We start from the raw sequence: 26,130 nt of genomic DNA, 5'->3' as shown, positions 1-26,130 counted from the left end.
GTGAGCTCCTGTGGAACCATTGATTTCCCTTCCTGCTAGCTGGGGGCTGCTCTGTTCACGCTGCAGAAAGCTGCTTTTGCGAGAGGCGGTGAGAAGACAAGGCTCCCAGGCATGCAGAGCCCCTGCCGGCCTTGTGCTTGCTGAGCTGGAAACCTGCTGTTATCTTGGGGGTGGTTTTATGGAGAGCGCTCCTCTCCCGGGCTGCTGCCGCGTGCCCGTGGCTCACAGGCTCCTGCCGCTGTGCTTGCAGGTACTAAAGCTTTCAGGCGTGATATGCTACGATGATCTGGTTCAATCAGCTCACAGCTGAACCATAACCCCCTGTGACCAGGTCTGAGCTCTGTCTGCACAGGCTTCATGCCAACATGATGGAAGAGACAGAGCTTCATATGCTTTTCCCAAGTCAATAAGTATCTTTTATTTGCAGTTTATGGTGGGATGGAAGAATTATGCCTTTGGTCTGAAATGTCCCAGGCAGCTCAGGCACAACGAGGCAGCCGTCCCTGCTTGGGTGTGCTGCCGCGGGGGGCTGTCCTGTGTGCCTCCAGGTGAGGCAGCTGCCCAGCCTGTGGCAGACCTACTCCAACGGCTCCAGGATCTCTATGTTATCCAGCTCCTCCTGGAGAGTGTCGATGTACTGAACGATCTCTTTGACGCGGTCACGGTTTCTGTCGATCTCGTTTTGGAAAGCCTGAACAAATTGAAATGAAGCAGTGAATCCACAGGCTTGTCAGGGTCCCTTGTCAGGGTCCCTTGCCGTAGCACAGAGGGCTCCAGCAAAGCTTAGGGACCATCTTTCCTAGCAGCGTCCCTGCCGCTTGGGCCAAACCTGTCTGTGCCCCATCCCCCTGAGCACGAGGGGCTCTTACCTTCTCTGTCACGGACGCCTGCCAGCGGTAGGTGCTGCAGAAGATGTCGCTCTCCCGCTTATCAATCTTGAGCAGGCGGATGCCATGGGACGCGTTGACTGCGTTGACAATGGTGTTTTTGTCCGCAAGAAGCTAGGAGGTAACGTGACCGGATGAGAGGAGGGGGGCGGGCAGCAAAAGCAGTGTTGCTTGGAACTAGAGCACAGCAACTGCAGTGCTTGGGGGAAGAAAATCAGCCCTTGGAAGGGTCTCTTGCACTAGTGGCACTGGTTGTAAATCTTCATTTTTGGAGAGTCCCAGCTTCTAATCGAAGCAGTGACTTCCCCCCTGGCTCTAAATAGAGGGTGGCTTCGCTAAACCGTAATGACTCTCCTCCTGCAGCCAAGTGCAGCTGTTGGACAAATGAAGATTGCTTCTCCCTGGAAATGGATGGCAGCGAGGCAAAACGGGTGCGCAGCACCGGTGCGGAACTGCAGCCATCTGCACAGGCCATAAAGCAGGGAGCTCCCCCGCGGGCTGAGGGGTCTGGCTTGTGTCTGTCAGCTCTTGATTACCTGGAGTAATGGGGGAGCTGGGATAATCTGGACAGAGCAAAACCACAGCGAATGCAAAACTCGAGTCATTTAGCCACTAAATGAAGGAATAACGGATGCACAAAGGTCAGCAGTTGCTGACTGGAGCACTGCAGCGATCTTTGTGCTTTCTGAAAGGCTCCTGGGATCTTTGCTATCACAGCAAGAATGAGGGCGCAGTGGAAGTCCCCATTTGAAATGTCATGTCCTGCCTCCAGATCAGCTCACGGGCTGGGGAGCTCTAGGAAGGGCTTTTGAAATCCCTGAGGCAGAGCCCTGGTGCAAGAAAGCCAGAGCTTTCCTGGGGGAGCAGGAAAGATCTGAACAAAACCAGCTGCAAGTGCAGCAGAGATGCTGCCTAAGTGCCTGCTGGGTTGAGGCTGTCTGGAAATCAGCCAGAGAAGTGAGTTGTGCTGGAGGCAGAAGAGAGATTTCCTCAGCACCTCTCCTGGGCTGCTGCCACCAGCTCTGGGAAACCTGCAGTGCAGTTATCCTCTGTCCTAGTCAGCAGAGATGTCTGGTGGCACTGTAGCTGTGGCCTCTTGGGAGAAGGTTATGCTCTGGTTTAGGCACGGCTCTAGCAGTACTGAGCCTCCTGGAAACCCTGTCCCTTCAAAGAAGAGGCTGTGGCCTCCTCTTCTTGCTGACTCCCTAGCAGACATGAATTTTTTGGTGCCCTCACCATTCGAACATCATCTGGCAAATCCTCGTCAAGCTCATTCTTGACTGATTTCTCCAGTGTGGTGATGGCGATCTCTAGCACCTTTTCATGGTGATGGTTTTCCAGGTCCCGGCACTGGGTCATTGTAGAGAAGATGGTTAAGGAAAAAGCTGACCACACCACTCGCAGAGATTAAATGACCTCCTGTAACTAGAGACTGTGTGTCTGCACAGTGGGCCACCACAGGAAAGAGCCTGGCTGCTGCCAGAAGCTGCTGTGATGTCAGGATATACACTTTCTGCTTTTAATCACAGCTCACACACACATCAGGTCTCATCCTCACTGCCATATATTATGCAGAACTGGGAGCAGGCCTGGGCTTGCAAAGGAAATCGAGGGGAGCCTCCCAGGATATAAGCTAAGCTCGGAATATGCCAATTATTTGCACCAGGCCAACAGATGAATACATTTAAAGTAGTGTACCCTGTCACTGAAGCACTTTGGTATTCTCATCTCACTGTGTTCCAGAAGACATCAACAACACAAAAATGAAGGTTGTTTAAAGAAACTTCAACAAGAGTTGTAGGTATTTCATTGGCTGCTGTGGCAAGAATGTACATAGAAAACAGTCTAACCAGATCTTCCCAGGGCTGTGTCATGGTGCGTGGAGAAGAAAGGAAGTTTCCCAAGGGGGAGAAAGCTGCCTAAGTCCTACAGACTTTCAGCACAGGAGAACTTACATCCTTTTGTGCTCTCCAGAATCTCCACAGAAAGAAGCCGGGCACTTTAAATGACCATTCCTGCAAAGCTGGGAAAAGACCTTTTCTGTTGATAAAAACCAAAAAATCCAATTCTATAGTGATGGCTCATTTCTGGATTTAGAAGCGAGATATACGTACATCCCTGGGAGGTCCAGGCCAACATACTGTCAAAAGGATATATCCCTTTAACGTTCCCAATGAATGTTGATGCTATGTCAGCAACGTTGCTTTTAAAATCCTTTATTAGTTCCTTAACAGAGGGAAAAAGAGGAAATATTACAACGAAAACATGCATAAACATAAAAGGGAGTCAGGGAGTCTAGGAAGAATCTACAATTGGTTATAATTTGGACTCACTGCTGTTATTAGCACAGTCAGAAACTGAACTGCCTCAAGCATTTACAGTGTTCTGAAAGTGCTGCGAGATTTTCTTTCCTCATTCAGGGACAGAAAATCTGAATTACATTATTGGAGGGAAGCTGACTGAATGATACCTTTCCCTGGTGTCTGGAGCAAGCCAGCTGATCCTTTTTTACCCTCACCTCAGTACTGCACGGAGAGTGCTGTGCTCCCATACACTGCCATGCTGCAGGCTCCTTGTGTGTATGAAGAGCCTCTTGTCGGAAGCACAACCAGTGCCTGGCTCGCTGCAGCTTTTGGTTTAGTCCTCAGAAACTAAACCTGCTGCTGCCTATTACCTCTCAAAAATGGCTGATTGAGAATCTGTGAAGTGTTGCATTGAAGTGTCTTGATACCCCAGTTCAAACACAGCCACCGGAATCCTGCAGACCCTGAAGGGCGTGCAGGGAGGAACGCTTCTGCTCATTCCATCAGTGACTGCAGATACGTGAGGACCGATTCAGAAACCACAAAAAGGCACAATCCTGATGCAGTGAGGAATCCATTTTGAGCTGCTGCTTTCTGTCATGCACATTCACAAACGTAAACTGCTGCATTTGCTTGCACACAGGCCCCAGCTCCTGCCTGCTAATTTTTAAACAGATTACTTTTTTTTTTTTAATGAAGATGCACATTAGCAGCCCTGCCCTAGTTTTTGAGGAAAAGTCTGGGGAGAAAAAAGGCAGCTATTATGCAAGCAAATGCAGTAAGCTGAGCAGGAATGTGTATAATCTTATTCATAGCAAAGATCAGCTTCAAAGAATTACACCTCTAGAATCCCAAATGCATACCCCATGCTATGCAGCAACTTCTGTACGCAGACCTATAAAATGACTGAATGACCCCAAGTCCCTCTCTCTAAAGTCTAGGAAATCAGCTTGGGTAGATGCGAAGGACATACTGCGCTCTGCTCTGAGAAACAGGAATCTATTGCAATGCATCAATGTCCACAGCCTGATCTCACCCAGGTCAACTCTGAGCAGAGAATGAATAAGATGGAGACGAAACATTAGCCTGACTGGAAGACCTATGCCCCCCTCTTTGTGCGATGGGCTACTAAACAGAGGGGTGCAGCAACAGAAAAATGACCCCCCCGCATTCTGGATGTGAGGGCTCGTGGGTATGTGCTTGACCCTTACCTCCAGCTGGTCAGCTATCAGCATTTCCAAGGTCATGAGCGCTTCTGAGAGCTGAAGTATGTCCTCCCTGTACTCGGCTCGTTTAGACTCAGCAATGTCACAACTACTGGCATTCTGAATCTCATCCAGCCTCTAGACACAGAGATACATAAATTACTTATAGTTTGTGTTCAGCACTCCATTGCAATTTAATTAACTTGTTACATATGTGAGAAAAGTTCCTGCTGCTGATGAGCTGAAACGAAATGTGATGATTCAGGAAGTCTCCAGATTTACATACTGGGTAGTCACCCGTGCTGAGGTATGCTACCGCGCTAACGACCCAGGGACGATGCTGTAAAATCCGTGAAAATGCTTCCTCATCCTCCAGTCAGCAGCAGACTTTGCCCCCCTTCTACTTTGGTTCCCCTTCTGACACGTTTCAAGTAAAAAAAAAATAATATTAGATTCTTGACATTGCTGGCCATGAAGAGGAGATTAACAATTACCTCGTAGAAAGAAATGCAGGCCTAAATCCTGCTCCCCCCACGTCGAGGAGAATCTTGATTGACTTCCGTAGGGTCAGGATTTAGTATTCTGAATATGGAGCACCTATGATGGCCTGCCTTCCTCTTACAACAAGGATTTATTGCCCTTCGGAATTAAATATTGACGTCAGTTTTGTATCAGACAAGATTTATGATTGCTTGGATCAAAAAAAAAATCCTCTTGTGCTGAGCAATGTATTATGTTCAAGTCTGTTCAAAATAAGTTAACAATCAACTGTTAATAGGAGGGGGAAAAAAATTACATGTTTTAAGATGTCTAATCTGCTTCTCCTGGGTGGGGATGGAACAGGCTAAAATAGAGAATGCTGACAAAAATCATCGCCAAGACTTGTGTTGGAAAATGGACTAGATTACCCAAACTCTGCCGTGTTAAAGGGGGGAAGAGGAGAGCAAAGTATCTTCTTTTCTAGTGCAAACAAGGTAGGAGGCTCAAAAAGCTCCCGAGCCACTCAAGCCGCACCTCTGGGAGCAACAACTTCAAAGTTCAAGGCCTTTGATGCTTCTTTGCCCCTTAACCAACTTCAGAGAGCAGAGTTATTTTACAGTTTACAGCGAGACAAACAGCCCCTAAGATTTCACACTGCTGGGACCTCTGCACCTTCTGAACTCCTCCGGCAATTTTAAATGAACGGGGAAATGCTGTTAAAATACAGCGTTCAGTTTTGGCACCGACCCTTCCAGTATTTATATGAAAATTGTCACGCTGGCCACTGCGTCCTGTGCAGCTCAATCTGCAGCTGAGCCTGCAGGGCATCAAAGATGGAGAGCCAAAATCTGGCCTCAAACGTGTTTCTTTGGGTTTGATTTTGGGGTTTTGTGTTATTGTTTTGTTTGGTTTTGTGTTTTTTTGTGGCTTTTTTTTTAATTAAATTGAAAATATATTGGAAATTCAAGTGCAAGTTAACTGAATATACATATCCATCTTCATATGTTGCCTTCTGGTAAGGCTGCAAACTCTTGTCCCAGCTAGAGCTGATGGAGTCAGGTTGCCAACGTGAGTCAGCAAGGTTCAAGGACCCGGGTGCACAGTGACTCAGCACGCTGCCAGCGTGTGACAAGGCACCTAAATACAAGTGACCTGGTTTTCAAAGGGAGCCAGCGCTCGTGACTCTGCCTGGTGTCAGTTGTCAGGGACTCGCTCCGCTCAGCTGATAGTGTTACCAGGCTTTAGCCCCCCCTTATTTTTTCTGTGGAAACAAAATAATGATCCAGCTATTATACATGGGCAGAAAGGGATCCAGCTAGAAGCTACGCCCTTTGCAGCCACAATGGGTGGCTGTAGTTGAGCAGAATGAAAAGAACAGAGTTTCTGCTTTAAAAAGACTAGAAACACATTACAATAACTTTATCTATTTTCTTTTGTTAAAGTTCTTTGAGCTGTTGTTGCCAAAACAAACTGAAACAGAAAATTACTTGAAAACAAACTGAATACCCTGCAATCTCCTTCCTTTTCCTCCCCATTTTTCAGTGAAGGAAGAGCTATTGGAGGCCTCAAAGAGAAGAGGAGTGGCATTAAATCTGATAAATCCATACACGTATTTTAAATCAACTTCATCAAAAATATTTAAACTAAAAGAAAGTTGAGCATTTCCATCTTCTTAAGACCAGTAACTTTTCTGGATGGCAAAAAAAAAGTAAAAAACCCCCTCCATGTTTAGTCACTTTTTTTCTGTAAAGCCTTGAAGGGTCTTTACCTTTGTGGAGAACAGGGTAACACTATGACATGTTAATTTTGTCCTACACTGAATTTCCAGTATAGGTAAAGGCTGTCAGATTTAGCTGGTTGTGGTTTGCCCAAAGGGTTGAAACTTCAATCCCCAAATCCTTTTCCTACATAAAGCACTCAAAAACTTTTAACATCATGTTAGTTTATGACATTATATTAATAAACACAACAGTTTTTCTTAGTATAGATTTATACTGTAAGAAACATGTAAAGAAAGATCAGTGACTGAGCACTGGAAGAGGTTGGTTGCCCAGAGAGGCTGTGGAGTCTCCATCCTTGGAGATGTTCAAAGGCTGTCTGGACTTGGTCCGGGGCAGCCTGCTGTGGGTGGCCCTGCCTGAGCAGGCGGGTTGGACCAGATGCCTTCCAGAGGTCCTGCCAACCTCAACCGCTCTGTGATTCTGCCATTAGGGATCAAGTACTGATTCCTATTACAGCAGTGTAAATCCAGAACAATTTTCCTAATTTTAATGGAGTTACCCTTGTTCTCAGTGAGATTAAAAGCTGGCATATGATGTAGAGAAATCATGTATCAACCAAACAAAAGTATAACGTTACCTTTTCGTTACGATTTTCAAAATCTAGGATTATTTTCTTGCCGTCTTGCTGGTTGGCTGCTAATGCTTCGTGAAGGCTTTTGTAGAAATTGGAGACTTCAGCTTCTCGTTTTTCATGCTCTTTCAGACCATAGTTAAATAGGGTCTCACAAACCGAGACAAACTCCTTCCTGTACGTGACACCAGAGTTAAGGTATTTTCCTTGTTCAGTGGAGCAATGTGCTATGTTCCTTCTACCTCTGCAAATTCAAACAAGAGTTACAAGCCACTGTGATGTGAACTCCGTGGCTCTTGCTGTGAGCAGGCTGCCAAATATTCTGTCTGTGGCAGGACTGGGTCACCCATTTATATTTTTATCCATAGGATTTCACTACCTTAAGGGTATGGAGAAAGCTGTGGCAACTGGAGGGGGGAAAAGGCCTTGAGCTAAAAAGGAAATGCATATACTTCTCTAACTCTTCTCTGACACAGCAGTGGAATGAGGCATACAACCCTATCTGTCTTCACAAGTGTGAATACAGTGCCTGCGTAGTTAATAAATACAGCTCTGAAGCCTACAGCCAGAGCACAGGATAAACTACTGACTTGGTAGCATCACAAAAATAACGTCAATTTTTCTTCTGCTATTATCTTGGCAATGGAATTGTTTCTCGAGTCTATTGTAGTTAAGCCGTGATGCATTTTTCCCCAACAGTGTAATGCAATTTTAAGGAAGGTCAAGTTACTGGCCTTGACAATGCTCTATTAATCTGAATGAGAAAAGAAAAAAGACAAAAAAAGTGTCTGCTTTCTGATCCCCCCGTGTAAGAGCAATGATCAGAACAAAAGTGCTGGCCTGAAAACTTCACGTTGCCAGCTCTGGCAGGTTGTGAGATATGCGGCTCATATCATTCTGATTAGTCTGTTCCTATCTCCTACCACTTCAATTTCAACATGATTTTAGCAACTGCGCTCCTACAATCTAACTGACGGAGATTTATCTTATAGCTCATTTTAAACTTTAAGTGGATTCCAGACTTAAAGAAAGTACAAAGCCTTGATTCTTGAAGGGTCAGAAAAGAAGGGTACTGAAATTGTGTTTGATTCAAGTGAAGGAAAAGGAATATGGTAATGACAATGGTGACGATTTAAAACGCTGGAATCTCATGACCTGTTGGTGATAGAAAGGAGTGGTTTTACAAATGGGATGTTTCAGGCTGGGTTGGCCAGCTTGCCAGTAATAGAAACCATTTGTTTGTAGCCCTCGTATTTCACGGGGTATCAAGCCTTAAAGCTGTCCGTGGTCTCACGGTCCCGCAGTGTTTTTTTTTGGTACCGTTCCAAAATTGAACACAGACCGTCTCAGATCTTAGATCAATGTAGCTTTTAGCCCTGGACAAAAGCAACGGATTAAGAGTCCCTGTGGATGCACCTCCTCCTTAACTCAAGGCGTTACGTTTGAGCTGTAGGTATTCTAAACCCAGGAAGGATATGCCTGCAGCAGGGCGCCCACTCCAGGGAGGTTAGCCAGTTGGGCAGCTTCTGTGTCATCTGCATACAGACTGTCAAACAGGAATGATCCATTCAGGTACTCAACAAAGGCTGTCTTTGAAGAGAATCAGAGCAATATAAGTAAAATAAAGAGCACCAACCTGCTGCCAGTCCTCAGGACACGTCTCTGCTATAAACACTTTACCAGCGGAGGAACAGTGGTGTAGACATGGTTATACCAACACCATAGATACACCAACCAAGGCATGAAAGCACCCTGCAACCAGAGTGAAAACCATCCTAGTTCACATGTGGCTTTGCTGCTAGAACTCTCTAGCCTAAGGACAGAAAACACTGTTTAATCTAATATAAAGCATTATCACATACAAGCACATACTGCAAGGCTATTAAGCCTTTCAGATAAGGAGTCAGCAGCCTATGGGGAGGGATGAAGGGAAGAGCTGCAGGTGTCCTCCTTGTCACTTAACACCCTCCTGCTCTTGAGCCAGTCTGATGTTTCAGAGAGCTGGAACACAGAGGCAGACCACAATTGAAAGCACCATTCTGCCTCGTCTTGTTTTCAGTCTGTTCACAGGACCACAGTGATCTCTGAAAGCCCTGAAGAGTTTAACCATAAAACTAATGAAAAGCATTAACTTAGTGTGAAGGAGAAAAAGAAGTCACTACACCATGAAAATGCTAAAGTTCCCTCAGACCTGTAATTTTCTTAATCTCACGTCAGGCTGATAAGATCCTTGGGTATGATTTATGATTTAGCTTCACAGGGTCTATATCTGTAGTTTCATTGTTCAGCCAAAAGAATTATGTTCCCCCACGTCATGTGTATTCCACAGCAGTTCCTGTTTTCATTCAAAATATGATATTTGGAGATCACAGAGATTAATCCTAGCCTTAGTTTTAGCCCAGTCAATGTTAACCTCTCATTAAATCTTCAAGCAGGTAAAAGAGAAGTCAATATCTGTTGTGTTTCTTTCTCCTGAGACAATAGACAACCAGCCAAAGAAAACATACCTTGTGGTACTCCAGCTCTTTCTGCTTTGCCTGTTTTTCCTCCAGCTGAGCCAGGGCCTGGGCCTCCTCATGTTCCAACGGCTCAGTAAGATCTTGATACTTTAAAACTGCAACTTCTCGCTGAGAAATACAGAGAAATAAAATATTTGTATTAGATTATCCAGCATTGCTCAACAAGTCTGGGCATAAGCATTCAGTCTTTCTAGAACGTGCACCTGAGTGACATCTGCGTCTCCATTTGTCCGTAGGCTTTTTATTAAACTACCTATGAAGTTTCTAATCCATTCCTCATCCCATTTTTTGTCAACATTTACTCTGACTCTGCATTCAATGCATCTGAGCTGATTCAGTCCCAGGAAACTTTTCTCTCCCCATTTCCTCATCTGTAGGGTTGTTTTTTCTTTTGTAGCAGGAGGCCCTGTTTCAGCTTCTAGAATTTGAGCTCTGATTTGATCAGCTAGCAAGTTTAATACATTTACTAGGGAGGAGAAGGCTCTTCTGAGGAGTGGATGGCAAGATAGTAGCAGGGACAAGAACCTAATTAGCTTGAAAATGAGGCTTGACAAATTTAAGTATGCGATTCTATAACATGCTGTCTGTACAAGCAGGGACTGGACTCACTGACCTGGAAAGCCTTTCCAGTTCTATGGTAAGAGTAAGGTATATTCCAAGTACAGCTCCTGCTCTGTGCCAAGCAAGTTTACAATTAGTCATGTCCTTTGGTTTCTAAAAAAAAAAAAAAAAAAAAAAAAGAACAAAACAAAAAACCCTTCTTTGTTCCTTTGAGCCCTGGGATCAAAAAGCAGTTCCAAGGGTTACCGGCGTGGATGCACTGTCCTGTTCTCAGGAATCAAGAGCAGGAAGCACATTCGATGGCACCCACTTTCCTGGATAGTCTGTCAGTCCTCTACTGAAACAAACTGCTTGGCAAGCAGCAGGGCCACCAAGCCTCCTTTCCCCTGGATCCACGTTTCAAGAGTGATCTCCCCTGAGATTCTCTGATCTCTACAAAGGCTTGCACTCACACTGCAGCCTCCCTGTGGCGACATTAAGCAGGCCCCTCTCCCACACACAGCTGCTGATTTTCACAAAATCCGTGAAGACTTCACGCCACTGACACCTCTACCTCTCTGTCAGATTTGATAGGATTTGGCCTACAGGTTCACAGCTGTTCGGCGGAGGCAGAATAAACACTGCGTGGTTCTGTAAGCCTAATTTCTGCAGGGAACCAGCCCTGAATGCTAGAATATTGCTGGCATACCAACGAAGTGAATAATCTGTAAGAGGCTGCTGCTCCATTTCACAAGCAGGGAATGCAGAAATGCTTACCGTGGTGTCACTCACGAGCTTGAAGTCCAAGTATAGCAGGTCTGGAAGATATGCAACAACAAACAGCATATAACGCTCGTCGTCGCAGAGAGGGTTCCCTGTGAGATTCAGTGTGCGTAAGTTTTTAAACCTCCTGAGATAGATCACCTATGCCGAGGGGAAAGAGACGCTGAACTTCCCAGTGCTGGGGAACACAGAGCCTTGAAATTCAGTGCTCTTATTATAAATACGTATCTTGCTCTGCTGCCAAACACAGGCAACGTTAAATTATGAGTTTCTAATGCTTTCAGGAAAGGAAATACTTAAATCCACATTGTGAATATATAAACGATGGGTGTAGACAGAAGGCAGATGGGGTGGACAAATCATGGGTCTCAGGTTGGTAAACTGCCCTCAAAAGAACCCAAATAAATCCTAGTCTCCACTCCCTCCTTTTCTCATATATAGCTACTTATTCCTTTTCTAGCTTTCATGGGAACTAATAGGAATTTTGCCATAGCTCATAGCAGTAACAGAACGGGGCCCCCATGAGTCAATAATCTAAAAGAGAAATAGCTGTAGTAAGCACTTAACACTGGGACAGCTTACCAAAACCATAACTCAGACTACAGAGGCAGTGAAATCCTAAGGAGAATTTTCTCCTCTAAGGAGCGCCTCGGACACAGTGGTAAATGTCAGTTTTATAATATTTGATCCTCTGACAGGGAACATTTTCAAAGACAGGGAGCACTCACGTCTTCCAGTGCGGTCAGGTTATTCCCTCCTATGGAGAAAATCTGCAGCTCTTGCAATGTGTCCATGTGCTCAATTTTAGATATTCTGTTATTGTAGAGACTGAGGTCTTGCAGTTTGACAAGGGTATCCAGGCCCTCAATTACTTCAATTTTGTTGAAAGACAAGTCTGGGGGAGAGTTTAGAAATCAAAAGTTTTACAAGGAGAAGTTAAATTATTGCTAGCAGAATGCCCTTATTCAGACCCTGCATTTAGCCTGGTTCTTGCTTTAGGAGTTTATATACAGTATTTTCCTCAGGGGTGTTCAGTGTCCCACAGGAAAGGCTCAGCATTAAATCCTCATTCTCTGCATCAGGAAGCAACGTACACATCTCCTCCTTGCAACTGCCCAGGCAACTTAAATGAGAGGAGTAGCTGAAGACATTCCATGCAGAGACCACGCACGCAACCTGAAAATTATTTCTTCCTTATGGGAAAACCCAAAATACAAGAAAAGAGGTGAGGAAATGCTCTAAAAGGGGGGTATTTCTGTGGCAAATCTAACACTCCCTGCCTTGTTTCTTGCACCACACCAATGCCCACCACTATGGTCATTCCCATAGGTCCCATCCCACACTCACAACTGCCCTCTTGTCAACAGAGGTACACAAAGGCATATACTCACTTTAGCTATTTCACTCGTTGATATTTCCTCTTATCCTGCCAGAACATCTATCCTAACACCTAAACTCATCATGACTAAGGGCAGTATTTGAGTACTGAGCGATTCAGGAGTCCAAAGATGGTTGATGAGGCTACCAGCTGTCTGCAGCACCCCAGCTCCTGGACGGCTAAGACATTTATGCAGCAGCTGCTGAACCACTGTGGTCTTTGGGCAAACAAAACCCATTAGTGTGCTTCAAAACACTCTGCTGACATTGCAGTGATCAGTTGTTGATCCACAAGTGCATTAGTCATCTGTGCAGCAGAACAGTGCGGACAACTGGATGGAAGAACCCATTAGACATTTCAAGATGTGCTTATGAACCGAAGCCCTGCATGCTATTTTCAGAGACGGCTGACGATATGTTTACTCTGCCAACCAGCAACGTAGCTGCAGCTCCCAGAGAATGCTCTGAGCTATGAATCAAGCTCACCCATCTGCCCAGCATCAAAACCTGCACCACTGTGTGATGCTGCTATCGGCACCCTGTTTTTTGTTGAAAGCAGTCACGTAAGACTACAAGGATGGGCACTTCTTGGGACAACAAGTCCTTAAGCATATAGGGGTAAAGATTGTGGGTTCTAGGCTCTGAAATGCCTGCATTAGCTTTGAAAACAGAATACGGGCTTCTAAATCACAGAGGTGTTTCCATAAAAATTTCTGAAAGCCACCTCCAAGTACAAGTATGAACCCTGGAAACAACCTTGAAATCTCAGCTTCCCATTCCTGCCACACCAGATGTATTAAAACCAGTTTTTAAACATTTGAAGGAGCGTTTTGCAGCTCTGATATTCAGGCATTTTAACATTTCATGGTCAAATGGGGAAACACACAGACAGCTGACAGCCTTCCCTGGGAAAGCTCCTATCGGCCGTGTTTGAGAAGGAATGTGACATCCTGGCTTTATCACAGATTGCTTTGCGCCTGTGAAGGTATCCAACCTCATATGCCTGTATCTTACCGAGCCATACAAGGTGAACCAGACTCTCCAGAGCTTCTATCTTCTCAATGATGTTGTTGTCCAGCTGCAGTTTAGTCAGATTCTCAAACTGCCACAGATTATCAATATGCAGGATATCTAAAGCCACAGGAAAAAAAAAAACCACCACAACAAAATTGCTTTTCATGTGAGACAGCTTTCAGTTTAGCGGACACGCTATCTTGCACAAGGAAAACATGTCCAGTCTTACCTCCAAAATGATTTTCAGCAGATTACAACAGCGTGTGATGACTGCCCTAGAGAGCTGAGAGTCCACTGGCTGGACGAGATTTCAATGAAACAGCCCAGTTAACCTCAGTGTCCTGCACCAGTGCACACTGCTCATCAGCGATGCCAACGAGTCGCTGAGGGGATGCTGACTACGGCCCTGCAGTCAACAGTGGCTTTGTCAATCCACTACTAGGAGGCCTTGACCTTCATTTTCCCTTCCAGCTCCAAGAGGGAGGTTTGGGATGAGACTCTGCTTTCTCCACGTTTGCAGGCTAGTGGTGGCCAGCTACTGCTTTTGTAAATTACTCTCCTGCTCCTGGGATTCTCATCACAGGAGAGCAAGTTGGGGTCTACCCTTTCTGTGAAGGCTGCAGTTTAGAACTAATCAATATCCCTGCATTTAGCTTTCTCCAAAAACACAACCACAAGGGCAGGCTGTTAGGCACTACGGCAAAACATCAGGACCAAGGTGACAGAAAATACAGGACATTCTCACTCTCAGTTCTCTTTCCCCCCGCAATGGCTTCCCAGAAGATTTCGTTAGCTGCTCTGCTGCTATTGTTGTGTAGTGACTGCGGAGTAAAGCAAGGAATTGCACGCACAAAATATTCACACAGCTCTATATTTTGTATTTGCAAACAAACACGTGCAGGATCAGGTAACAGCGAGTCTGTTCTAAGGAACTCAACTAATACATGCATTATTTTACTGGAGCACGGAATGAATAATCAAAAGCAGATTTAAACCCATGAAATTACGGATTCCCAAAATACTCAAATATTGAGTCAAATGTTCTTCCTTTTCATTTTTTGAATGCAAGTTTATGACTGGTTTGACAGCAAGAGGCAAGCTGCGATAATGCTATGGATGACTGGAGGAAGCCACCGAATTGGACTGTAATCACCGTAATCTACCAAATAGCTCTCACATAATCGCCAGCGATGGCAGAGCCTGCCCAGGGTTTGATTTGTCCATGTACCGAAGGGCTCAACAGGCCTGTGGCCTGTAGGTGTCACCACAATATAAATGTTAAATAAGAATAGCAGTGACAATAATAGCATCAAGTGAAGCAGCTTTAAAGTTAGCCATCAGCAAAAGCACCCAGCTCTCTCTGATGAAACTACTTCATACAGGTATGACTAAAAACGTAAGTCCCAATGTTACTTTTCACATAACAAATCCAAGCTAATCATGGTTGTTTAATTGCCAGTTAGCCAATTTGTGCTTAATTCTATTACCCCCTAACAAGAGAAGAAGAAAAAAAAGTATATATTCTGATACTTACTTCTAAAACTAAGCTGTAGCTCCATCACATCCTTAAAGTCAATACCTTCCCTTTTGGCAAGCTCTCTTGTGTCCTCTGGACACTGCTCTTCAATGGCTTTCTGAACCATTTCATCATCAATAATGTTTGGCTCAATGCTGTTGTAAAACTGACTCATTTTTAGGTGGTATCAGCCTTAAAGGACGGAAAAGAAAAATTAATAAAATCACTGCCTGGCTACTATTTCCAACATTCATTGAACGGGCATGACAATTCCAAGGAATTAAGAGCACAACTGGGCATTAAAAAGATCTAATACCTCACAGCTGATTATTAAAGACAGACTTGACTTTTATTACAAAGTCCCTGATTTGACTCTAAGCGAAGCCTTACAGCCCCAGCACTGTGAACTGGCCAGGCACGATCCCTTTATACCTTGAGAGTTTTCCATGAAGAATGCCAGAATTTGGCCAGATAAATAGACCAGGAAAGGAGGCCCCGTGCAGCACCCATGAACACCAACAGTCCATCGCATGGCAATCACCTGTTGCTGAAACCCATCTTCACGAAGAGGGTGTATTCAAGGCTCTGTGCAGCATTTAATATTGTTGTAAAAGGTAAGTAAGTTTCTCATTATACGCAAGTTTGATTTATAGAGTAAGAGGCATGTATTTATAGCGTAGGAAAATTAACAACAGCAGTTCACTGAATTTTAAACACCAATATCGTTATAAAAGTGAAAACAAATTTGAGGAAGGAGGAAAATTTATAAAGAATAACAGCAGTTTTCTGAAGAAGGCACTTAATGCAGCTCCATAGTAAAAGCTGTCTAGCTCCCTCACTACGTGCACAAACACTGGTGCTTTGGGAAACAGACAGTTCTGTCAGTCAAAACTTTCTGTCCTGGCTTTGTCATTGAAATATCCCTAATGTCACCCAGGAGTCAATGAGACTATTTATCTTTCTAGAACTGCGCACAGTTAATGAATCAGTACGAAGGACCTGAATCATCAAACTTCTGCTTGCTTAAGATGTCTATAATTACAGAAGCAGCTCTGCTGATGTTTTGCATAGGAAGACAGGAAGGATAAAGGTCTGGGTGTAGAGTTGTCTCTTCATCACAGCTTTTAATTAACAACCAAACCTCTCTTGGCTGTGCTCAGTACAGGGTCTGGGTTTATTCATCCTTGACCCGCCAGACCTTCCCCTTTCCTGGTGCTTGTCCATCGTCCCTGTAGCCAATGTCGGTTCCACAGAGCTCATCACACCCCGAGGTCGGCACCCCACTGCTCCCAGTGGGATCAGCGCGGGATCCCCAGGCCTGGGAAGCAGCGCCGCGACCCCGACACCCCCCGGGCCTGCAGGGCCCGGGGCGGGGACCCTGACTCTGCCTGTCAGGATGGCTCTGACCCCGCTGGGCTGCCGCCTTCCCCCCGAGACCCATCCAGGCCCGCACCCCGGCCCCTCCGGCCTCTCACCCCGCAGGGCCCCGAGGCTCCAGGCCCGCTCCGCGCCCCCGCTGCCCGGCCCGGCTGCCAGGGAAGCCCCGGCGCGTTGCTACGGGCGGCCACGTGACAGGCTCAGCCGCCAATGGTCAGGGAGTGGGTGGGAAGGCTGGCTGCCAATCAGAGTGCGAGAAATCCGTGTCAGCCAATCACCGCCGGCACCGTGCCCTCGGGGCGGGAGGAGGCTCACATGATTGACGTGCTCTTGCGCAATAATATTAGAGAATGGTTTGGTCGTTGCCCAATGGAGAACGGCGGTAGCGGTGTCTCTGCTGTCCATCAAGCGGAGGGCGCGGAAAGGGCGGGACCACAGCGGGGGCCGGCCCCTCGCTTGACAGTGATGGGCACGCTCTTTAACCTATGGCTCCACGGGGCGTCCAGTCACCGCCCAATCGAACGCAAGGAGGCGGGACGCGCTTGTCAAAACAAGCTGCGGTTGGTGCGTGCGGCTGCCAGTCAGGGCGGGGTGGGGGAAGGGAGGGCCGCCGCCGGTCCGCTGTTTGTTGTCATCCCAAGATGGAGTTTCTGCTGGGGAACCCGTTCAGCACCCCGGTGGGGCAGAGCCTCGGTAAGGCGGCCCGGGGGGTGCAGGGGGCTCCGGGGAGGCCGGGGGGGCCTCTGGAGGGGTGGGGGGCTTCAGGCAGTGGGGGGCTCTGGGGGTCGGTGAGGTGCTGTGGAGGTGGTGAGGGGTCTGTGAGGGCCCGCGGGGGGCTGTGGGGTTTAGTGGAGGTCTTTGGGGTTTGTGGGGGTATCTGAGGGTTAATGGGGGGCTCTGGAGGTGGTGAGGTGTCTGAGGGGATTAGTGGGGGGCTCTGGAGGTCTGTGAGGGCCTTTGGGGGTAGCAGAGGTTTCAGGGTTGGTGGGGGCTCTGGGGGTGGGGGGGCTTTCAGGGTCCTTGGGTGCTGCAGGCCTTAGTGGGGGTCTCTAGGGGTTAGAGTGGGTCGTGCAGGGCTCTGTGGGCAGCAGAGGGCAGTGGGGGTAGTGGTGGCTTCGGGCAGGCTGTCTGCCATGGGGAAGGAGCGACTCCGCTTCAAGATGGTTGATGGATGAAGGAAAGCTGTTGCATCCCCCAGCTCCTTTTCTTGCATGTGAGCGCCTTGTTACAGAGCAGCCCTGTTGTTCAGCCACCTTTTTCCCAAAGCGTTGAAACCTCCCTGTACCTGTGCACATGCAGGGAGGGTGATGTGGTTTAGAAATACAAGTACGTGCTCCGTTTTCAGCCCAGAGCTTGAATTGTGGTTTTGCTAATGCTTTGGTGACATTAGGCGGGTTATTTTGAGTGTGCTTTCGCTGCACGGCTAGCCAAGGCCTTCCTGGGTTGCTGTGTCTGCTCCCTCCCTCCCACAGATGTGTTCATTCTCAACTGTGGCAAGTCTGGTTTCAGTCTGGATTGCCAGGGCCGTGGGGGAAAGCTTGGGCACTGCTTCTGCAGAGTTTGATAACTTGCCTATGGTTGGGTCGGCTGTCATTGCCTTCCACTTTCTCCTCTTAGGCCCTGAAGAAATGTAAGATCTCTCACATTGCAGTGGGAAAGAACAACAAGACTGGCTCAGGGTCCCCAGGGGACCATGGCATACGGTCCCGGAAGCCAAGGCCGTGTTCAGTTGAATGCACTTGCGCTAGCATCCTCCTCCAGTGAAACCATGCTCATAGCTTCCTTGATTTGTTTCATAACCAGCAGTCATTCTAATGCCTTATTTAGGGGTTATATGTAATATAATGTATATCTATGTATAGTCGAGTCTATAACTATTCTACATTGATTTCTGGAATGATGGTAGACCTGTCTCTTTGGAAATTAAAGTAGAAAAATTTTGCAGAGTACCTGGTTGTGGCATCAAACCCCAGAAGTTCTTTTATAGTGGTCACCTCACCCACATGTGCTGCCTCGTAGAGCTAAAAGGCCCTTAAATGGCTAAGTCTCGCACGGTGCTTTGAAGATGACTGGACACTTGCTTTTCAGAGTGTACGGAGCATATGTATAGCTTGCTGTTCTTCTCTAGCCATCTGGGGTGTTTATTTCTTCTGCTTAGGGTGAGAAGTGCCGAGAGTTGGAGGATAATAATGAGAACAGTGAAAGTTAAACATGATTTTAAAGTGAATTTGCTTTGTTGTGTTTGGCCATCTGACCGCATCTGCCAGGACAGCTGGCTGCTTCGCTGCTTGGACAAGCCTTCTACAATGGGCGTTGTTAAGGGAAGGCAGTAATTTCTCCTCTATTTATTGTCAGATTCTTTTAGCATCAGTAAGTGGTTTAAAGGGGTTTCCTTAAGGGTTATGAATTGTTGAGGGGTTTAGTGGTAAAATCTGCTTTTCTAGCCTTCTGCCTTTCTAACTCTGGAGTTCTTCCATCCCCTTGTTCTCTTTGAATGAGCAGTCGCTGCCTCCTTGGAGGCTTCGAACACAAAGCTCTGAGGGAGCTGCTTTCATCAGATAAGGTTAGGTGTGTGTGAGGGGCTTATAACACAGCTTCCCTTAATGCAAAATTCAGCTGCACTTCAAGAATGTTTTTTCATCCCTAGGGGGAAGAGCTAGCTGCAGATTTTATTTTGGAAGAAACATTTTTCTGCTTCTCGTATCACTGCCAGTTATCCCTTTCTGAGACAACAGTAAAACAAAAGCATGCCTTGTTCTCAGATGGTGCTATTTGCCCAGTGTTTCTATGGGTTGTTTTTTTTCAATGAGCTTGTGGAATATAATTTTCACTTATGTGTCTCTTCATTCTTTAAAAGAAACGGAATAATTTTGTATTTCTGTTTAAACATATTGTGTTGAACACAGTTGTGATGTTTTCAAGCAAGGCCTAACACTCACCATAAGGGAGAAGTGCAGAAAATTATGTAGGTCCATCAGCACACCAAGAATGTGTGTTCTCTGCCAGGAAGTAGCAGTGGTTCACATGAAGATTTAATTAGGGCTAGACAACGTCTTCAGATAAATGCCAGGTCTGAAAGAACAAAGATGTAAGAGAAGGTTTGGGGAGAGCTGAGAGAGGTAATACAAGGGATTTTCTTTCCTCCTTCTCTTTATCTGGATAATGTCTGAAGCTAGACAGGCTTTTTATGTTAACTCTTTTGCTTAATGTGGGAAAGTAATGCTAGGATGAGCTCAGAGGATTTGTAATGGAGATGAATAGAGTCTCCTGCATCTAAAGTGCCAGTTTCAAAGGCAGCCAGGTTCCTCATCGCTGAAAGCTACCTGATTTTTGGGCTGGCTTATATGGTAGCCTCTACTTAGTTTCCAGCGGTCACATAACAGAAACTGTATAAAACACCACCATGGCTACTAATTACAAACCTCACTTAATTTTTCTTTAATACTTTGGTTGACCTGTGGACACCGAACTGTCCTTATGGCTCTAGCGAGGTCCCCTCCTGAGTGGAGGAGGTGGTTCTCGACAGGGCTGTTGTGTGGAAGGCAGCAGCTGCTGTGGTGTGCCGAGGAGATTCCTGAAATTAAAAATAAAACACATTTTGCTCATTCCATGTTGCTTTTCACCTGGAGGTTGCAGGGAAGGCAGGTAGGTAACTGCACCATTTTACATACTAGCTAAAAATCCCATCCAGGATTATGTGGCAGAATCCATTACTTCTCAAAGGCTTTGTGAGCAAACGGTGCTTTTCAGCATCCCACAGGACTTAACAAGAAGCCTTCATGGTTCCTTCACCCCATCACAACGTCACTTTTGTCAGTGGTCAGTGTTTCCTAGCAGGGCTCCTCACAAAGATGCCTGGGCAGGGGTTGTGTGTGGAGGCTGATGTGCTGCTGGTGCTTTTAACCGATGCTGTGTGCTCGGTGAACCCAGCAGCCGTCGGCGATGCTGGACGAGGAGCCCCGAGGGGCACTGGAGCTCTCACTGACAGCTTGTGCTGCGTGGCACTGGCCAGCTGAGGGGTGGTCGTGCAACCAGCCCTCAAAAAGGTTTTGTGAAAGCTGTCAAGAGTCTAGAGGTGGAACTGGGTGCCGTGAGTTTCATAGGCTGCTATGTTGGGGCTGACAAGATCCTTTGTGGTATTGGGTGTTGGTTCTTATGACTGAACTGTTTATTTTTTCCAGTTAATACTGTAAATACGATAGACTAGACCCTTAGAAGAGGACTATTTTGAAGAATATTCCTGACTGGTGGGGAGAAGTACAGGAAGATGTGTAGTAAACCAGCAAAGACAGCCTGCTTGCTGTTGGGAGAGGGGCTGGCCTGGGGAGAAAGCTGCAATTTACAGTAGCGGGAATTTGCCTTGAGATTCAACATCCTGCCATAAATAGTGTTTTTATCTTTCTTTGTTCAAGGGAGCCATCTTTAAAGTGTCACTGCTCTGTTCAAGGTTATTAGAACAAATACTCTTACCGCAGGTTAGCAAAAACATCTTGGGTGATTAAAGCTGATTGAATTACAAGAATGTGGAGTACTGGTGACTTTTGTGTTCGTTCTGCTTATTTGATATAGGCCATATGGCTTCCACATGAGGATCCAGGAAAACCAGTTACATTTTGTAGTGTTTATTTTTTACCCTGGAGACTTTGCAAAGGCTTCAGGAGAGTGTTTATTTGTTTGAATCCAAACCAAGTCTTGCTGCTGGCGCCCCTCGCCCCAGCTCCCTCAGGTGTGAAGGGCTGAGTTGGGGCAGTGATGTGTGAAATGGGCTCCTCGTGGGGTGATGGATGGGAGTGTCGAGGTCCGTCTTGGTCAGGGCTGTGGTGTGAGCTGCTGAAGTCAGCCGTTCTTGACTCGGAGCCAAAGACCTCCAGGGAGAGAGGTCCAGCACCTCAGTTAAATAAACAGAGACCTGAAAGTTAATTTTTAACAGAGTAGAAATTAAAGTGTCCTGCATAACTGGGGGTGGGGGGTGTTGATAAGATGCTGCTGGTTTATATCCCTGGTCGCTGTTGATGAAGGGAGGTTGGAATGAGGGGTGACGGTCTGGGCACTTGCCTTGGAGTCTGTTTTCAGAGGAGGAGGCATGGTGCGGTGATTTAATACGGAGTATTGTTTAAGGAGGCTACAAAAACAGGGTTTCAGCAAAAGATACAGGGGCACTTTATTGAAGCAATAGTGAGGCAGACAGCTTTTCAATTGATTTTTATCAAAGCACTTGCAGTTTCCATTCAAGGCTGTTAAACTGATAATAAATATGGTGGACAGAGTCTGTTTCCAGAGCTGCTGTTTTGTTCCCCTCTCTTTTTGAGAAAATGCCTCAGCTTGGGGGGGGTGTATAAACACCTCTTTATTTTCCTTTCCATAAAAAGCACTTAAGACCTTTCTTCAGGTTTCTTCTATCTTAAGGTTTTTGAGTCTTGGGGAAAAAATGGTTCCTAAATAAATGAGTTGATGGCTACATGCAGGAATAGAGAGATGTATTACAGGGAGCAGCCCGTGGTAATCCTGCAGGAGGAATTAACCCAGGCTTTCCTGTTGACATACACAATTTGCCTAAGTTCCCTTCAGAGTAAACTTACTACTTTGCTGTGCTGTAAGGAAAACATTTTTTTTTAAAGACAAATCTCTTCCCAACGCCAGAAGTCAGTGTTTAAAGTGCACACCATAACCTTAGGATCTGGTACCAATAAAATTACGTGTTTGCAGCATGCTGTTGGGGTCTGAATCATCTCTCTTTTCATTCATTGCACTATAATAAAATAAAGAGTCCTTTGCATTCACCCGTAACCACTGAAGTACTGTGCCCTATTCTAAGGGAAGCTTTTCTCAGTACAAGGTAGCAGTAACTTTTCTTGCCCACAGCATATGCTGTATCAAAAAGATGATTTTTTATCTCTGCCTGCAGTGAACAGGGCACAAGAAGTGCTCTTCTCAGAGTTTAAGTACTTTTATAGGTATTCTTGTAGCTGGTCAGTTGTTAAAAATCCAGCCCCCCACTGTTCATATAGAATTGTGCTACTCATGCAAAAGAGTCTGATAAAGTGCTTTTAGTTTTGTAAGGTTATATGGGTCTGCTTTCACTTCATGACAATGGATTTTGTTGTAAGGAAAATCTCCATAAAATATGAAAATGGATACCTTTGCTTTTAAAGGAGCAAATAAATACTGAGTCATGAATGTGGCAACTTGGAGAAACTACATGCACGTGTGAAGCTGGATAATTAGTGTAATGCCATTTAATACCAGGTTTCTAAGACTGGAATTATTTTATAGGCACAAAAGTAGATTGTAGTTCATGAAGGTATTATAGCATGTATTTGTGAATAATGCAGTTTTATGTCTTCCAGCACAGTGTGGTTAAATGTATATTCCATATGCTTCTAATATAAATCTATACGTGAGAGGTTGCAGTGTGAGGACAGCTTGTTCCCAGTTTGATGCTGCTCTGTTCATGTACCCTGCAGATTTTTTTTAACTGTGTACTAAAAACACAGTTAGAAAATCCCCATAGATCCTTCCAACTGATTTCATATTTCATCCAAAACAATTTTCACCAAAAAAGTAGTATTGTGCGTTTTCCTTCGTTGAATTAAAAACTGTTTTAAATTAGTGAGACTTCCCTTTGATTTTGTGAACTATGTTGAGTTTTTAATTAAGCATTCTTTGAAGGTGGTCAAGGCAGTTGGTAGCATCCTCGGTGACAATGGTCAGTGGAGGAACAGCAGCAGTTTTAGAAATGTCAGTGAGATGATCCCTCGTGGGAAATGACCCTGCGGGGCGGGTGCTCTTCAGGGCTGGCCTGGCAATCTCCTTCCTCAGCTGGTATTTCATAGTTGACTCTGGATAAATCATTTCACAGTTTCTGTTTTGTTTTCAAAATCTGTGCAATGTATAGGTGATAAAAAGCATAAATGTTTGGAGAACACAGGGGAGAAAGAAGCGTTGCAGGAGCCCTGAGAAGTTCAGAAGTGACCCAGAAGGCCAGCCTGCACAACGCCATTTCCCCGCATCTGATGAGTCTGCACAGATCATCCAGAACTAGTTTTCCATTTTCTCATTTGCATCTGCCTGGGCAATTATTAGTTTTTGACGTAAAAGGAACTTGTTGCTGAGTATCAAAATCCTGTCTAGGATAGATAGGGCTTATCTTCTGTATTTGCTTACTCACTCTGCTGACGGTTCTCCCTGGTTGTTTTGCTCATTTGTTTCAGTTATTGTCAATGGGAAAGGGCTCTTTTAAAATTGATGATTCTCCAGCACAAAAGATGCTGGTCTAAAGGCTTTGCTAGAGCCTGGTCTCTCTTCCCTTAGGAGAAGGTCCTTTGCCACACGTAAACATGCCTTTACATAACTCATGGAGCCCGATCTTCCAATCTGTAGGAGCTCTTCCCGTTGCTCAAGAAGAGGAGATGCAAATAAATTCAGCCAGTCTATTATTGGCAGCACAGTCTTTAAAGTTAAATGTACGCTCTATGATTGTTCTGTACCTGCCAGAATTATAAGGTAGGCCCCATGATGTAGTAATTGATTTCAAAATCAAGGATTAGGGAAGGAAGAAAGTCCATGGATGTATATACCCTGTCTGTGTGTGGGTAATTCCTGGCACAACCATGTATAGACTATTTACCCATGCTTCTGTATCTCTCAGCTGACAGAAACCCTTTGGCAGCTCAGTGTTTGCAACGCAGTCTCAGAGAGCATCAGGAGACTCAAAAAAATGAGTAGATATTCAGAAGAAACCTGTTGAATAATGTGGTTAGCTTGTAAGACTGCTTATTCTTTGAGACTAAAACAGCCTGTTCCCCAGCTGGTCCTCGGAAGCCTTCTGGGTTGGATTACTTTGGGAAGAAATTCTTTGTTCAAATTCAGATCAAAGAAAATGTGCACAAAGCGAAGGCACAGATTGGTGATATAAACTGTGTTTGAACCCCAAGAACTTTGCAGAGCATCAGTTTCTTATTCTTAAGGCAAGAAAGACTTTGTTACATCCCAAATGTGGTCAGGAATGTTGAGCATATTGTTAACTTGGACGTGTTGCATCTGTATTTTTGTGGGATTCATCTACTGCAAGAAGTGTAACTAGCTTTGTATTTGACCCAAATAACAAAAAAATCACACTTCTTGCAGAGCTGAGTAAAGGCAGAAAAAGTCCCTTTTTAAAATCTGCCATTTCCTGACTCTTTTTTTTAACTTTAGTTTTGTCTCAATTATAACTTTCTGCATTTGTTTTCCTTTTGGAAGGAAAAAGGCATCCTTCCTTGCCTGTGCACACAAAAAGCTACCTTGAATAGATTAAATACATTTCAAGCTTCAGCAGCTTTGCCAGCAAATTTTGGAAGGTCTTTGATAGCTCCCAATCACTTTGTCTTCTCAGACTAATAAATACATCCGTATGTTTTAATAGAGGCATTTTACTTAAACTGGGATGACCAAATACTTACTGAAATACAGATTAATTTTTTTCAGACATCTGTAAGGCTTTAATTAGGAATTCTGTCCAAAAAGTCGAGCCTGAGGTACCTTTTTGACTGAGGTGATCCAGAGATGAGGTGCTGTATTGTAACTCTTCCTTCCAAAGCATCTTTCGTTGCAGTTGGTACAATGAACATCTCTTGGGCTCAGTACAAATGCTTTTCTCTCTTTTATACGAAGCTGTCGAGAATCTGAACTCCTCAGTGTTCACTGAAAAGCTCACAGTTAACAGAGTCTTAAGGAATTTAATCAGTTAATTGGTTCCTGATTTAAGATTAGGAGAGAAAATACACAAACTTTATTGGAATATTTCATCTGGAGTGAGTCATGAAATCAGTCTCTGCATTGCGGCCAGTTATTACCTGAATGCTGTCTAGTATTTTTCTGAGCAGTTATTATGGGATATAGGTGTGATAATAAGATGATAGTGAAAGGTACAGGTTAAGCAGGATCTGGCATATATTTGGTTTTGGGGTACCCTTATCTCATGTTTAAGCTGTTGTAGTAAATAGCGTGTTTTTTCATTATCTTGGAGCTGCCCTTTCTCTAGTGATTTTGGGTTCTTCTAATTAGAAGGGTATTTTAGTGAAAAGAGCGATCTCAGACCTTTGTGAAATTTTCTGCTAGTACAAATAATGGTAAATCTGAAATCACTTATTAGACAAGAAGTTGTTATGGCAACTATAAGATGGTTGGCTAATCGGAGAGTGAGATCAGTTTTTATTTACAAGCGTAATGAGCAATTAAATTTGAGCAGCTGTCAGACTTGGAAAGTGATTGAAGTTCAGCAAACAACCCAAATGGGTCAGTGTTCAGTTCTGGTGCTTTTCTGACACTTCATCTCGATCCTGTGTGGGTTTTACCTGCTATAATTAAAACTGCCTTTAAAAATGCATCTATGCCATTGACTTGGCGTAGCCAGTGAGTAATGAAAAATCTCTCTTCCAACCAGGTTCCTGAAAGGGTATTGGCCTTGAGTCTTGCTGCAGCTAAGGAGGTATTTCACGTGTAGCAGCCCTTAAAGCAAACCCTAGTTGTGTGTTGGCTTGCAGAATCATCTCCAGGCCGTTGATGATCACCAGGAGAGAGGTGAAATGGTGCAGCCTTGCCCAGGCAAGCTTTACACCTCAAAAGGGCACCCTTTTGTAAAAGGCATCATTATACTGTTGGTGGTTGCTTAGGAAGCTGCTGCTGGGCTCAGAGGAAGGATGTGCACAGTGTACATGAACATAAAACCCAAAAGAAGTTGAGAAAGTCTTGATTCACCCAGAAACATAAGGGGATGCCCAGGAGAGGCTAACCTCA

General features: G+C 45.1%; 2 protein-coding genes across 4 annotated transcripts in view; one reads left to right on the top strand and one right to left on the bottom strand.

The window, feature by feature from the left end:
• Nucleotides 1–425: 425 nt before the first annotated feature.
• On the bottom strand, nucleotides 426–15,151 carry DRC3 (dynein regulatory complex subunit 3). The gene is made up of 12 exons (XM_068423448.1): nucleotides 14,995–15,151; nucleotides 13,461–13,577; nucleotides 11,798–11,964; nucleotides 11,064–11,210; nucleotides 9,735–9,854; nucleotides 8,692–8,817; nucleotides 7,234–7,395; nucleotides 4,402–4,533; nucleotides 3,043–3,113; nucleotides 2,124–2,247; nucleotides 870–1,001; nucleotides 426–691 (listed from the first exon to the last, which is right to left on the bottom strand). Exons 1-12 carry the CDS (start codon nucleotides 15,149–15,151, stop codon nucleotides 578–580), a joined length of 1,569 nt encoding a protein of 522 aa, XP_068279549.1. The 3' UTR covers nucleotides 426–577.
• A 1,802-nt stretch (nucleotides 15,152–16,953) lies between these two features.
• TOM1L2 (target of myb1 like 2 membrane trafficking protein) overlaps nucleotides 16,954–26,130 on the top strand; it is a 58,070-nt gene continuing 48,893 nt past the window's right edge. For all 3 annotated transcript variants that reach the window (XM_068422791.1, XM_068422790.1, XM_068422789.1), the window contains exon 1: nucleotides 16,954–17,046. In XM_068422791.1, the coding sequence (XP_068278892.1) occupies nucleotides 16,995–17,046 (52 nt within the window). In that variant the 5' untranslated portion in view covers nucleotides 16,954–16,994. The remainder of the gene's footprint in view (nucleotides 17,047–26,130) is intronic.

This window comes from Nyctibius grandis, chromosome Z (genome assembly GCF_013368605.1).
Source record: "Nyctibius grandis isolate bNycGra1 chromosome Z, bNycGra1.pri, whole genome shotgun sequence".
Lineage (NCBI taxonomy): Eukaryota > Metazoa > Chordata > Aves > Nyctibiiformes > Nyctibiidae > Nyctibius > Nyctibius grandis.
The sequence above is the reverse complement of the archived record's forward strand: the minus strand, read 5'-3'. Positions and strand labels throughout refer to the sequence as shown.